General features: G+C 36.6%; 1 protein-coding gene across 1 annotated transcript; it reads left to right on the top strand.

The window, feature by feature from the left end:
- Window positions 1-2,371: 2,371 nt before the first annotated feature.
- On the top strand, window positions 2,372-9,766 carry LOC132298726 (uncharacterized). The gene is made up of 2 exons (XM_059795104.1): window positions 2,372-3,691; window positions 9,508-9,766. Exons 1-2 carry the CDS (start codon window positions 3,230-3,232, stop codon window positions 9,580-9,582), a joined length of 537 nt encoding a protein of 178 aa, XP_059651087.1. The 5' UTR covers window positions 2,372-3,229; the 3' UTR covers window positions 9,583-9,766.
- Window positions 9,767-13,236: the final 3,470 nt, after the last annotated feature.

Below are 13,236 nucleotides of genomic sequence, written 5' to 3'. Positions count from 1 at the left end.
TTATATTTTTGTTTATTCAAGTGTTATATTAATAACTTTTAGGAATCAAATTTGTCCTTTAGTATTAGATGCTTTAGGTCTGTACGGAGGCCATGTCTTATAATAGAACTAGGATGTTTGTTTTTATTATTATTATATGAAAACTTTTGTATCATTAGTTTGGCATGTCTGTGACTTGTAATTGACGGGTCATTAGGTTGGGCTGGGTTTGTTATTAAGTTGACTAGGGTTAGGATTATATATTATTTATATGTATATAAGTAAAGTGATATAAGTCTGGGGAGAGAGGAAGCCACGAAACAGAGAGACAACAGCAAAGAGCGGTGCCAGTGAGAAAGCCGAGAGAAAAAGGGAGAAAAGAGAAGAAAAGAAAGAGAAAGAGAGAGAAGGAAGAGAATTGGGTGTCGCCGGATTTAGGGGAGAAAGCAGAGAAAATAATTGGGTTTTCAATCTGAAAATCTTTAAGGCAAGTTTCTTTTCTTACTCTTCTCCTTTGACTTGTATTCTATACATACTTTAATTAATTCCAGGATGATCTAATTAAATTAAATGAACCTATTTGTATATTAAAATCTAAAAATTTCAGTGTATAGATATTGTGTATGGGTTTATAAAATTCTGGCATGTATAGATATTGTATCTGGGTTTGTAAAATTCTGGCATGTTTTGGGAATTTGATGCATCGACCCATAAGGGGCGATTTAGCTTGTGAGTGGAATTTTATGGGTTTCTTACACTGTTTGATCTTTTGGGACCAGTTTTAAATATTTTAAATTGGCTAAATTAAATTCATTATGGGTTGGCATGCCTAATATAACATGATAGAAACTTGGGTTATTATGAAGTTACAATTTACTACCATGATATTTAATGAATGAGTGGTTTATTTTAATTATTTAAAACAATTGAAATAGTATTTATATGATTTTGTGTTTGAAGGATTTTAAAAGCACAATTTAAAGTATAGGCTAAGTGTGAGTTTTAATTAATTAAAAAGGTTAAATTAATTAAATATGATAGGATTAAATTTTTTTTAAAATCAATTGTTTAGATTTAAATTAATTTAATCAGAATATGGAGATGTACAATTTAGTTGAGATGCATGTTAATTTCTTGTGATATAAATTAAATGCATACTATTTGGAATTTATATTTTTGCTCAAGTAAATGCAAAGGATGTGTATATGATTTATATCATATTTATTTGGATTGTTATATGTAAACATTATTGACATTATCTTTGGATTTGAAACTTTTATTTGATTATGATATAGATTAATGCACCATTATGGGATGGGGGCATATTAGGGACGGATTAACTTAAGAGTTAAGTCCTACCTATTTTTAATAATGGAACGGATTAACCATAGTGTTAAGTCCTACTTATTCGTGTGAGGTCAACGGAATAGTTGGATGACATATTATTATTAAATAATAATTGGATAGATTATTTTGATGGTTGGATAGGACGGATTTTACATATATAATTATACGCCATGATATGAGCTTGAGTCTCAGGATCAGTGGTTAGGGTGTGTATATTGTCAGGGATGTGTAGCTAGATATAGTGTAGTTGTGTACCCTGGTAGGTCTAGGTACTCATGCCCACTTTATGTGCGTTTTGCATGTTACCTACTTTCCAAGTTTAGACAACTCTATAGTCTAGTGAGGTTCCTTTAGTGTGTATATATCTATATATGGACTATTTAGTTATTGTTGAATTAATTAGGATGTGTACGTGTATCGAGTCTCTGTTTGAGATGTAGTAGAATAGAACTTGTATGTGGGCCTGACCCACCATTATTTTTCAGGTGTTCGTCAGCTCAAGTCTTAGAGATTGTTTGTGCCGAGTAGAGACAGTCATTCACTCTTCCGACTCTACGTAGGACTCTTCTTCATGATTTATTTATTATTTTTATTTCGGTTCAATTATTTCAGTTAGGATATTATTAGAGGTCCACAGTATGGATTCCCGAGTTGTAGTTTAATTAATTTCTGGTATCAGAGGATTGGAGGATTTTATTATGGGATTTTAATAATTATTTATTTAAGGATTTAATATTTAGTTTCCTTCAGCTTCTTATTTATTTATTTCTTTATTATTCTTTTTGTATTCAAATGCTTGTTTAAATATTAATTGTATGATATCCCTTGTATTCTGTGCTCAGACTTGATCACCCGTGGCTCTAGAATCGAGGGGTATCACAGTTGGTATCAGAGCACTCCAAGTTCAAGTGTCTCTAGGGATCTATCATTTTAAGACTTCCGCGTAGCGTATTCTTTTATTTAGAGCCTAAGATTAGGATTCATTATATTCTTTGTGGTTCGGTTAAATCGTACTAATGTCTGTCTTTCTATGTTAACAGAATAGTTAACGCTAGAAGAAGATGGAACAATCAGAGAAGCAAGCAACGAAGGGAGGCGGCTCGTAGGCAGCGTCAGGAGGATGAGGGTCAATTCTATGAGGAGCATGAGGAAGTTCAGCAGACTCAGGATCAGGGAGGAGATCCAGAGTTTCCTCCTCACATCAATGACCTTATTGCTCGGGCTATAGAAGAAGGGGTAACCGCTGCACTTCGAAATCAGCCTTAAGTACAGCCGGCACCATTACCAGCACCGGTTGTTCAGACTGATACTTGGGAGAAGGCCAGGAGTTCTTTCACAAAGATGAGTCCACCTAAGTTCACAGACTCCACTGATGCGAGAACAACTCATCAGTGGAAACAGGATATCGAGCGACATCTTCGTTTGGTTCATTGCACGGAGGTTCAGAAGCAAATGATTGCTACCTTCAAGCTAGTTGGGGATGCACTACAGTGGTAGGAGTCAGTTACCACCATAGAGGAGAGGATGGCTTTGACTTATAATGAGTTCAGTGCACACTTGGAAGAGAAGTACTTCCCTTATGCAGTCAGGGCAGCCATGAAGACTAAGTTTCTTAATCTGCAGTAGGGGAACATGACAGTAGCGGAGTATGAGTAGCAGTTCACACGCTTGTCTCTCTTTGCACCAGAAGAGGTGGATACAGAGGAGAAAAAGCGCAACAGTTTCATTAAGGGACTGATGTGGTCTATCAAGAGAGCTATTACAAGTAGTCCAGCCTATACTACCTATGCTCAGGTGGTAGACGCCATTTTACAGCAGTATCAGTTGACTGTGGATTTCAGACAGGCCAAGGGTGAGAAGCGAGGTGACAGAGACTCTGCCAATCAGTCAGCTGATAAAGGGAATGGGAACTGTCACCGACAGAATGACAAGGGCAAGTTCCAAGGACAACAGCCTTGGAAAAAGCACAAGGGTGGATCAGATGCTCCAAGGGATATGGCACCTGTTCAGCGACAGTAGAATGGGGGACTACAGGCATGACAGGGTCAGCCACAGGCTAACCGACAGAGGAGGCCATTTGGTACTTTCCAGGGTAGTTGTTATACTTGTGGGGAGTATAGTCACGCTTCCAGGCAGTGTCCTACAGCCAGGCAAGGACAGAAACAGGGACAGGGACAGCATGTACAGCAGGGGCAGAGGGTGCCAGTGCCTTTACCAACTCCACAGGTTCCACAGATTCAGGGACAGACATATCCGGCTTTACCAGCGCCGCCGCAGCCTCAGGGACAGGCACCGCAGCAGTTACATTATGGCAGGGTGTACAACCCCATGCCACAGGATATGCAAGCACCTCAGGCTGTTGAGGGTAAGTTTTCTATTCAGGGTTTGCATGGACGTGTTTTATTTGATACAGGTGCTACGCACTCATTTGTAGCTAGGACTTTTGTTGCTTTATCTGGGATGAGGACGAGGGTATGCACTAAACCTCAGGGTATTTCTACACCATTGGGCGATACAGTAATTTTATATGAAAGTGATGGGCCTGTGACACTAGATATTGGTAGACTCAGATTTCTAACCAATCTATTGGTCCTGGACATGCACACTTATAACATGATACTTGGGATGGATTGGTTATCGCATTACCATGCCCTAGTTGATTGATATGATAGGTTAGTTATTTTCACCATACCTGGTCAGGACATGTACGTCGTCGCTATGCCACGTTCTAAGGGGGTCACTAGCACCTATTTGTTTCATATGGAGGAGGAAATGGAGGAAGGGACTACTTTATTATTGGATAACATACCAATTGTACAGGATTACCCAGATGTATTTCAGGAGATTCCAGGGTTGCCGCCTAGTCGCGAGATCGACTTTATGATAAACTTAGCTCCAGGCACTACGCCTATTGCTAAGACACCGTATAGGATGGCACCAGTAGAGATGCGAGAACTGAGGGATCAGATTCAGCAGCTACTTAGCCAGGGTTTTATTCGCAGGAGTACTTCACCCTGGGGAGCACCGATTTTATTTGTGAAAAAGAAGGATGGTTCGCTCCGCTTGTATATAGATTATAGGGAGTTGAACAAGGTTACTATTCATAACAAGTATCCTTTGCCCAGGATTGATGACTTGTTTGATCAGTTGAAGGGAGCTACTTATTTCTCTAAGATTGATCTGCGGTCTGGATATCATCAACTTCGGGTTCGAGAACAGGATGTTCCGAGGACAGCGTTTCTCACTAGATATGGATCTTATGAGTTTCGGGTGATGCTGTTCGGGTTGACTAATGCACCAGTGGTTTTCATGGATTTAATGAACAGAGTCTTCATGGCTTTACTTGGATCAATTTATCATTGTCTTCATAGATGACATTTTGATTTACTCGAGGTCAGAAGACGATCATGCTAGACATCTTCGGATAGTCTTACAGACGCTTCGTGAGCACCAGTTGTATGCCAAGTTTGAGAAATGTGAATTTTGGCAGCGGGAAGTGAAATTTCTAGGTCACGTGGTGTCAGAAAAGGGAATAGCGGTGGATCCAACCAAAGTTTCAGCAGTGGTTGAGTGGGGACAGCCTACATCACCTACCGAGATTCGGAGTTTTCTCGGTTTAGCAGGATATTACATGAGGTTCATCCAGGGGTTTTCAAAGATAGCAGGACCACTCACTCATTTGACTAAGAAGGGTGTATGGTTCGTGTGGGATGAACATTGTCAAAAAGCTTTTGATGAGCTGAAGACTAAGTTGACTTCTGCACCAGTTTTGTCTACCCCACAGAGCGGGATAGAGTATCTTGTGTACACAGATGCTTCGTTGCAGGGTCTTGGATGTGTTTTGATGCAAAAGGAGCGACCGATTTCGTATGGATCTCGGAAGCTTAAGCCTCACGAGCTTAATTATCCAACGTATGATTTGGAGTTGGCAGTTGTGGTCTTTGCCTTACGTATTTGGAGGCATTATCTGTTGGGTGAGTCCTTCAGATTATTCAGCGATCACAAGAGTCTGCAGTATTTGTTCAATCAGCGGGAGTTGAATATGAGACAGCGCAGGTGGTTGGAGTTTGTGAAAGACTATCATTTTTTTATACAGTATCATCCAGGGAAAGCGAATATGGTGGCGGATGCACTCAGTCGTTGACCTGTTGGTAGTCTTTCCGCTCTATTCACTACTGAGTGGAATGCGTTGAAGAGGGTGGATGAATTGTCGGATGCTTTCCTGGCTTGCATGGTAGTTACACATTCTATCATTCACAAAGTTTGAAGGCACGACTCACGGATCAGCAGTGCATCGATAAAGTTGCAGAGATAGCTTCCAGAGAGGTTCCATTCTACCATGTTAGGGCTGATGGAGGTTTGAGGTACAAGGGACGGTTAGTAGTACCTTCTACTGATGAGTTGAGGAAGGATGTGATGACTGAGACTCACCACTCTGAGTTTTCGGTTCATCCAGGAGGTGACAAAATGTATCAGGATATGAAGCGGCAGTTTTGGTGGGCAGGTATGAAGAGGGACATTGCTCTATTTGTATTACGATATAGTACTTGTCAGATAGTCAAGATTGATCATCAGAGGCCACCAAGAGTTCTACAGCCACTGCCGATACCGGAGTGGAAATGGAAAGCATTTCTATGGATTTTGTGGGGGGATTGCCTAAGTCGTTCAAGAATCACAATTCCATTTGGGTCATCGTTGATAGGTTGACCAAATCAGCTCATTTCTTGCCTATTCGCACTAATTACACTTCGGAACAGTTGGCGAGACTTTACATTATAGAGATTGTGAAGTTGCATGGTATTCTGTATCTATCATATCGGATAGGGATTCGAGCTTTATATCAGGGTTTTGGAAGAGTTTTCAGGAGGCTTTGGGTACAGAGTTGCATCTTAGTACTGCTTATCATCTTCAGACTGATGGACAGACCGAGAGGGTTAATCAGATAATGGAGGATATGCTTCGTTCTTGTGTCCTTGACTTTAAGGGTCATTGGGAGGAGTATTTGCCACTTGTGGAGTTCGCATATAACAATAGCTTTCAGAAGACTATTGGTATGGCACCGTTTGAGGCATTATATGGCCGACCATGTAGATCTCCTATTTGTTGGATGGAAGTTGGCGAGAGCAAATTTTTGGGTCCTAAGTTCATTAAGGATACTTCTGAGAATATTGCTCTTATTAGGGATCGCATGTGCACTGCCCAAAGTAGGCAGAAGAGTTATGCAGATCGTTGTACACGTACATTGGAGTTTCAAGTTGGGGATCAGGTTCTACTCAAAGTGTCTCCTATAAAAGGTGTAATGCGCTTTGGGAAGAAAGGGAAGTTGTCACCATGGTTTGTGGGTCCATTCATGATTACCGATCGCGTTGGAGCTGTAGCTTATCGGTTGGCACTTCCAGATCATTTGGATCGAGTGTACAATGTGTTTCATGTTTCCATGTTGCGAAAATTTCTGCGAGATGAAGATCGGTATCAGCATATCGATGTTGGAGAGATTGAGTTGCAGCCGGATGTAACATATGTGGAGCCACCATGTTGCATTATAGACCGTAAGGATCATGTTCTTCGCAATAAAGTCATACCGTTGGTACGTGTCCAGTGGAGTCACCATAATGAGGCTGAGTCTACTTGGGAACGAGAGGATGTCATTCGCTCATAGTTTCCCGATATAATGGAAGAATGTAAGAGCGAATTCCGAGGACGGAATTCCTTTTGTTAGGGGAGAAGAATGTAATACCCCTAATTTCAAAAGAATAGTCTCGGTATTATTTTAATTACTTTAAGTCTCGGTATTATTTTAATTACTTTAATTGCATTTTAATTATTTATTTGTTTCTTGGCTAATTATTTACTTAATTAATTGATTTAATTATTCGTTTAAATGTGTTAATTGACTTATTTGTTTAAATTAAATTGTTTTCTGATGATATGTAGTTTAATTGTTAGGATTTAAATATTTCTTTTATGTCTTATGTTTAAAGAAGTTGAACTTGGATAATAGTAATGGGTCAACCAATTAGGCCCCAAGGATTACTTGGATAGGAGGAATAATGGGTACGGATAATTACCCATGGATTGTGTACATATATATATGGGTATATATGTATATATTTATGGGTATTTTATTTCTTAAGTTTTATTAGTAGTTTTTATTTTTTTTTCAGTAACTCAAGTATATATATATGTCAAAAAAAAATTTTGTATATGTTTCGTAAATTATGAATATATACAAATTATAAATATATATTTATAGGATATATATAGTTTATATATATATATTTATATACACGGATGTATTCAAGAATGAAATCATGAAATACTAATTAAGGTATATACTACACAGTTAGTTATTATATCTTTATTATTATAATTCATATTTTTGTTTATTCAAGTGTTATATTAATAACTTTTAGGAATCAAATTTGTCCTTTAGTATTAGATGCTTTAGGTCTGTACGGAGGCCATGTCTTATAATAGAATTAGGATGTTTGTTTTTATTATTATTATATGAAAACTTTTGTATCATTAGTTTGGCATGTCTGTGACTTGTAATTGACGGGTCATTAGGTTGGGCTGGGTTTGTTATTAAGTTGACTAGGGTTAGGATTATATATTATTTATATGTATATAAGTAAAGTGATATAAGTCTGGGGAGAGAGGAAGTCACGAAACAGAGAGACAACAGCAAAGAGCGGCGCCAGTGAGAAAGCCGAGAGAAAAAGGGAGAAAAAAGAAGAAAAGAAAGAGAAAGAGAGAGAAGGAAGAGAATTGGGTGTCGCCGTATTTAGGGGACAAAGCAGAGAAAATAATTGGGTTTTCAATTTGAAAATCTTTAAGGCAAGTTTTTTTTCTTACTCTTCTCCTTTGACTTGTATTCTATACATACTTTAATTAATTCCAGGATGATCTAATTAAATTAAATGAACCTATTTGTATATTAAAATCTAAAAATTTCAGTGTATAGATATTGTGTATGGGTTTATAAAATTCTGGCATGTATAGATATTGTATCTGGGTTTGTAAAATTCTGGCATGTTTTGGGAATTTGATGCATCGACCCATAAGGGGCGATTTAGCCTGTGAGAGGAATTTTATGGGTTTCTTACACTGTTTGATATTTTGGGACCAGTTTTAAATATTTTAAATTGGCTAAATTAAATTCGTTATGGGTTGGCATGCCTAATATAACATGATAGAAACTTGGGTTATTATGAAGTTACAATTTACTGCCATGATATTTAATGAATGAGTGGTTTATTTTAATTGTTTAAAACAATTGAAATAGTATTTATATGATTTTGTGTATGAAGGATTTTAAAAGCACAATTTAAAGTATAGGCTAAGTGTGGGTTTTAATTAATTAAAAAGGTTAAATTAATTAAATATGATAGGATTAATTTTTTTTTTTAAAATCAATTGTTTAGATTTAAATTAATTTAATCAGAATATGGAGATGTACAATTTAGTTGAGATGCATGTTAATTTCTTGTGATGTAAATTAAATACATGCTATTTGGAATTTATATTTTTGCTCATGTAAATGCAAAGGATGTGTATATGATTTATATCATATTTATTTGGATTGTTATATGTAAACATTATTGACATTATCTTTGGATTTGAAACTTTTATTTGATTATGATATAGATTAATGCACCATTACGGGATGGGGGCATATTAGGGACGGATTAACTTAAGAGTTAAGTCCTACCTATTTTTAATAATGGAACGGATTAACCATAGTGTTAAGTCCTACTTATTCGTGTGAGGTCAACGGAATAGTTGGATGACATATTATTATTAAATAATAATTGGATAGATTATTTTGATGGTTGGATAGGACGGATTTTACATATATAATTATACGCCATGATATGAGCTTGAGTCTCAGGATCAGTGGTTAGGGTGTGAATATTGTCAGGGATGTGTAGCTAGATATAGTGTAGTTGTGTACCCTGGTAGGTCTAGGTACTCATGCCCACTTTATGTGCGTTTTGCATGTTGCCTACTATTCAAGTTTAGACAACTCTATAGTCTAGTGAGGTTCCTGTGTGTATATATCAATATATGGACTATTTAGTTATTGTTGAATTAATTAGGATGTGTATGTGTATCAGGTCTCTGTTTGAGATGTAGTAGAACAGAACTTGTATGTGGGCCTGACCCACCATTATTTTTCAGGTGTTCGTCAGTTCCAGTCTTAGAGATTGTTCGTGCCGAGTAGAGACAGTCATTCACTCTTCCGACTCTACGTAGGACTCTTCTTCATGATTTATTTATTATTTTTATTTCGGTTCAATTATTTCAGTTAGGATATTATTAGGGGTCCACAGTATGGATTCCCGAGTTGGAGTTTAATTAATTTTTGGTATGAGAGGATTGGAGGATTTTATTATGGGATTTTAATAATTATTTATTTAAGGATTTAATATTTAGTTTCCTTCAGTTTCTTATTTATTTATTTCTTTATTATTCTTTTTGTATTCAAATGCTTGTTTAAATATTAATTGTATGATATCCCTTGTATTCTGTGCTCGGACTTGATCACATGTGACTCTAGAATTGAGGGGTATCACATAAACCGATGCAATATATTTTAAACTACAATGGTCTTTGACTCAGGCTCACACCCTATCATTCTACTAAACACCAATAGCTAGCTGACAATCCTCTGACTTTGCAATTTCTCGTCGAACAGCACTTGACCTCAGGCTTACTCTTGATCGCTGCAAAAGGATTGTTGGTAAATCAAACAATACTTCTCAACTACTTTGACCTTTTCAAAGTGTGATCGTTTCACCTCTGTTCTTCAATATCTGAATTTGTAGATGAAGTTTATATGTTTTTCTCTGATCGTTGTAGATATAAGACTTTGATCATGATCAGGATTTGAACAACACTCTAAACTCATTCTTGTGTTTATGTGTGTTCTAGAAAGAATGACAGAAAAATCAACTTTGATTTTCTGCAAAAATATTTCTCTAAGGCTTTTATGAAATATGAATTTGTAATGCAAAAGTCGTACAAACCTAGATGTAAATCAATGTTTATATAGAATATTCAAAACCCTATATATGCATAGGAAAAGGGAATTTTTGTGATTAGGACTTTTGGAAGTATTCTAAACCAACTAGGAAGGAAAATCAAACCAGGATACAAAGTTACCTAATCCTGCTGAAGGACTTGAACAAATTCAAGGAAGGCTGAACCGGTTCAAGAAGGTCATTGAAAATTCGAAGAAAAGTTTGAATGCCTTGAACCAGTTCCAAAGATCTTGAATTAGTTCGAGATGACCAGTCTTGAATTTTGAAGGCTGAAACTTGGAAAACACTGTTTTGGTAAGTTCTGAAAATATACCAAGTATGACGTGTATCCTAACCTTCTTAGATCTTTTTCTAAAGTGTTGTTCTTTCCTTTCTCAATGATCTCAGTATATCATCTTTGAACAACTTTTCAATTCTGCAGCCGATCTCAATCTTGATATAGTAACTTGAAATTACAACTCGATTAGACTTATTTTGACACCGAAATTTGCCAATTACAAAAATTATATCTCACAGATATTTGATTGAATCAACAAACCCATGTCACCATGTGACTCCAAATATTTAAAATCTTTGTTCTCAATTCAGACCTCCTTTGGCAGACATTTTTGCCGTTAGACTATTACAACACAGAATTAGAAACACGATGCATGCTTGTTGAACAATGTACGGCCGGGGGCAAAACATAATCTTCAAAATGATAAGTAAAACATTACGAAAGTGCAATTTATTTGAGCAAACTACTATATAATCAATCCCCTAATCCTCTTTGTACTTAACGAAGTATAATTTAGGTTTATTGCTGAAAAATGGCGAGTAAAGCCCCCCTCAAAGGGCAAGCAAAACTGATTTGACACACAGACACTTAGTGTGGTATCGGATCAAAAACTGAGTCTGAGTCTGATACTTACTATAACAGGTCGGGTGTTTCGTGATCCGACCCAAAATCTTAACCTATTAGGTGAGGCTAACACTCAACCCATATATACCCATTTCACTTTCCATCCGAATCCGATATGGGATAAGTCTTTTCGTGTAACACTAGAGACTTTGAAGAGAGGATAACTCTCTCATATTTCTGTTGTCCAAAATATGGTCTAAGTATACCATATACTATAGTACTATTTATTTAAATATTATGTAAAAATATAACGTTTATATATATATATATATATAATTATTATAAAATAATAATCTATATATATAATACTTATAATATATAGTTTAATATAATAAAATAAAAAACTATAAATAAAGGAACCTGATTAAAAGTCGAGATTAGAATTTGATTCTATGTCCTTAAGACAGATTCGTCCCGCTATAGTGCTAACGGACTCAGTGGTCTCTATTTCCCAAAATACAACGACTTGTCTTCCTTCGGTAGTAGCACTGCAAACCAAAGGAATAGGCAAACTGGCTCGGTGTAATACTTTCTAACTCGAAGTCGGACTCGAACTCACTGACTAAGGCTCGAACCCACAGACTAGAGCTCGAACACATAGACAATTATAGAAGAAGAAAGAAGGAAGAAGATAATTCAGAAAGAGAGAATGATTTTCTGAATTGGTGTGATAGCGAATCACCCCAAATGGGGGTATTTATAAAAAGCAATGTGCCTTTTCAGGTATGGGTACAACCATGGATCATATTGGTTCAGCACCAGTTGCAACCTTTTAGAAATAGATGCAACTCTTTGGAAAACAGATGCAAAAAAAAAAAAAAAAAAAAAAAAAAAACTTTAAACTTTAATTTAAATTCAAAAACTGACCACCCATTTAAATAAACCCAACCAAAAAATAAAGGCCCAATCCAAAATTTCATTTAGTAAAAAGAATAATCGGACTTTATAATTAGACCCAAGCCCAATCCCAAATCCCAAATTTGGTATATTTAAATTTCAATTGGTTTCAACATTTTTTTCATGTGGGACAAACACTTCCCACATTTTGCATACCCATTTAAGCTTATCAAAACACCACACTTTGGAGCTAATTTCTCATTCACCTAGAAACGGATTTGAGAAAGTAAATATACCACGTTCATCTCCTTGCAGAGAAAAACACGCTCGTCTAGAGATCTGCAAAAAATTCTTAGTGAAATTTATTCCAAATCTCATCCAAAGTTTATGTTTTTAATGCCTCCGTTTCCAACAATCCCCTGCATGAATGGAAATTTGCGTAAAATGCAAATAAAGAAGATACAGACACTAGAGAGAGTACTATTGAAAAGTTACTGCATCGGGATAGGTAACTTTTGGCCTTGAACGTTCCCTAGTGTATTACTATCGGATTTACTGGCTAACCAGTGAACAGAATGTCTTGAACTGTTCAACCGTTGATGTAAACCAAGACAATAGAAGACACACAATTCCTTCCCGCACAAAGTCAGTTCTCACGGTTTTATTCATATGGCCCTGAACAACTCCTAGTATTTCATGAGCGCTCTAGAAAACTTAGCCTTAGAAGTTCTCATAGAAGTGGCCCCACTTCACACTCATAGAGATGACTTCTTATTAAGAGTATCCTACTATACCTCACTTGAATTTTTAAGGTATAAGAGTCATTAAAAGCATAGCTTATCCTACTCATCACTGTAGATAGCACTGTCTCATCATAGAAATGGGTAGAAGATTAAATCTTCCCAATGTTTCTGGTGAGCCATTCAGAATTTATGTTGTTCCTTTGGACCTAGATCTTGGGATCTCCAGTCAACTAGGTTGGGTTTCCATTAAGATGACTCGTTAGCTTTGGGCTTTAATCCCATTTCCCTCGATGAACTATACACTTGCTCTCTTGTCAAACCTTTTGTAAAAAAATCCGCTAAATTATCTTTTGACCAGATATAATTTATTGAGATTATCCCACTT

Source organism: Cornus florida, unplaced genomic scaffold (assembly GCF_030987335.1).
Source record: "Cornus florida cultivar Cherokee Brave unplaced genomic scaffold, ASM3098733v1 CherokeeBrave_3.0.0_Hap2_Chr03, whole genome shotgun sequence".
Lineage (NCBI taxonomy): Eukaryota > Viridiplantae > Streptophyta > Magnoliopsida > Cornales > Cornaceae > Cornus > Cornus florida.
The sequence above is the reverse complement of the archived record's forward strand: the minus strand, read 5'-3'. Positions and strand labels throughout refer to the sequence as shown.

What these genes read in the sequence shown, in the direction of transcription:
- LOC132298726 (XM_059795104.1), top strand. Translation starts at nt 3,230, where the DNA reads ATGGGAACTGTCACCGACAGAATGACAAGGGCAAGTTCCAAGGACAAC. An exon ending in AGCACCTCAGGCTGTTGAGG is followed by an intron (nt 3,692 to 9,507) that starts GTAAGTTTTCTA and finishes ATTATTTTTCAG; the next exon opens with GTGTTCGTCAGTTCCAGTCT.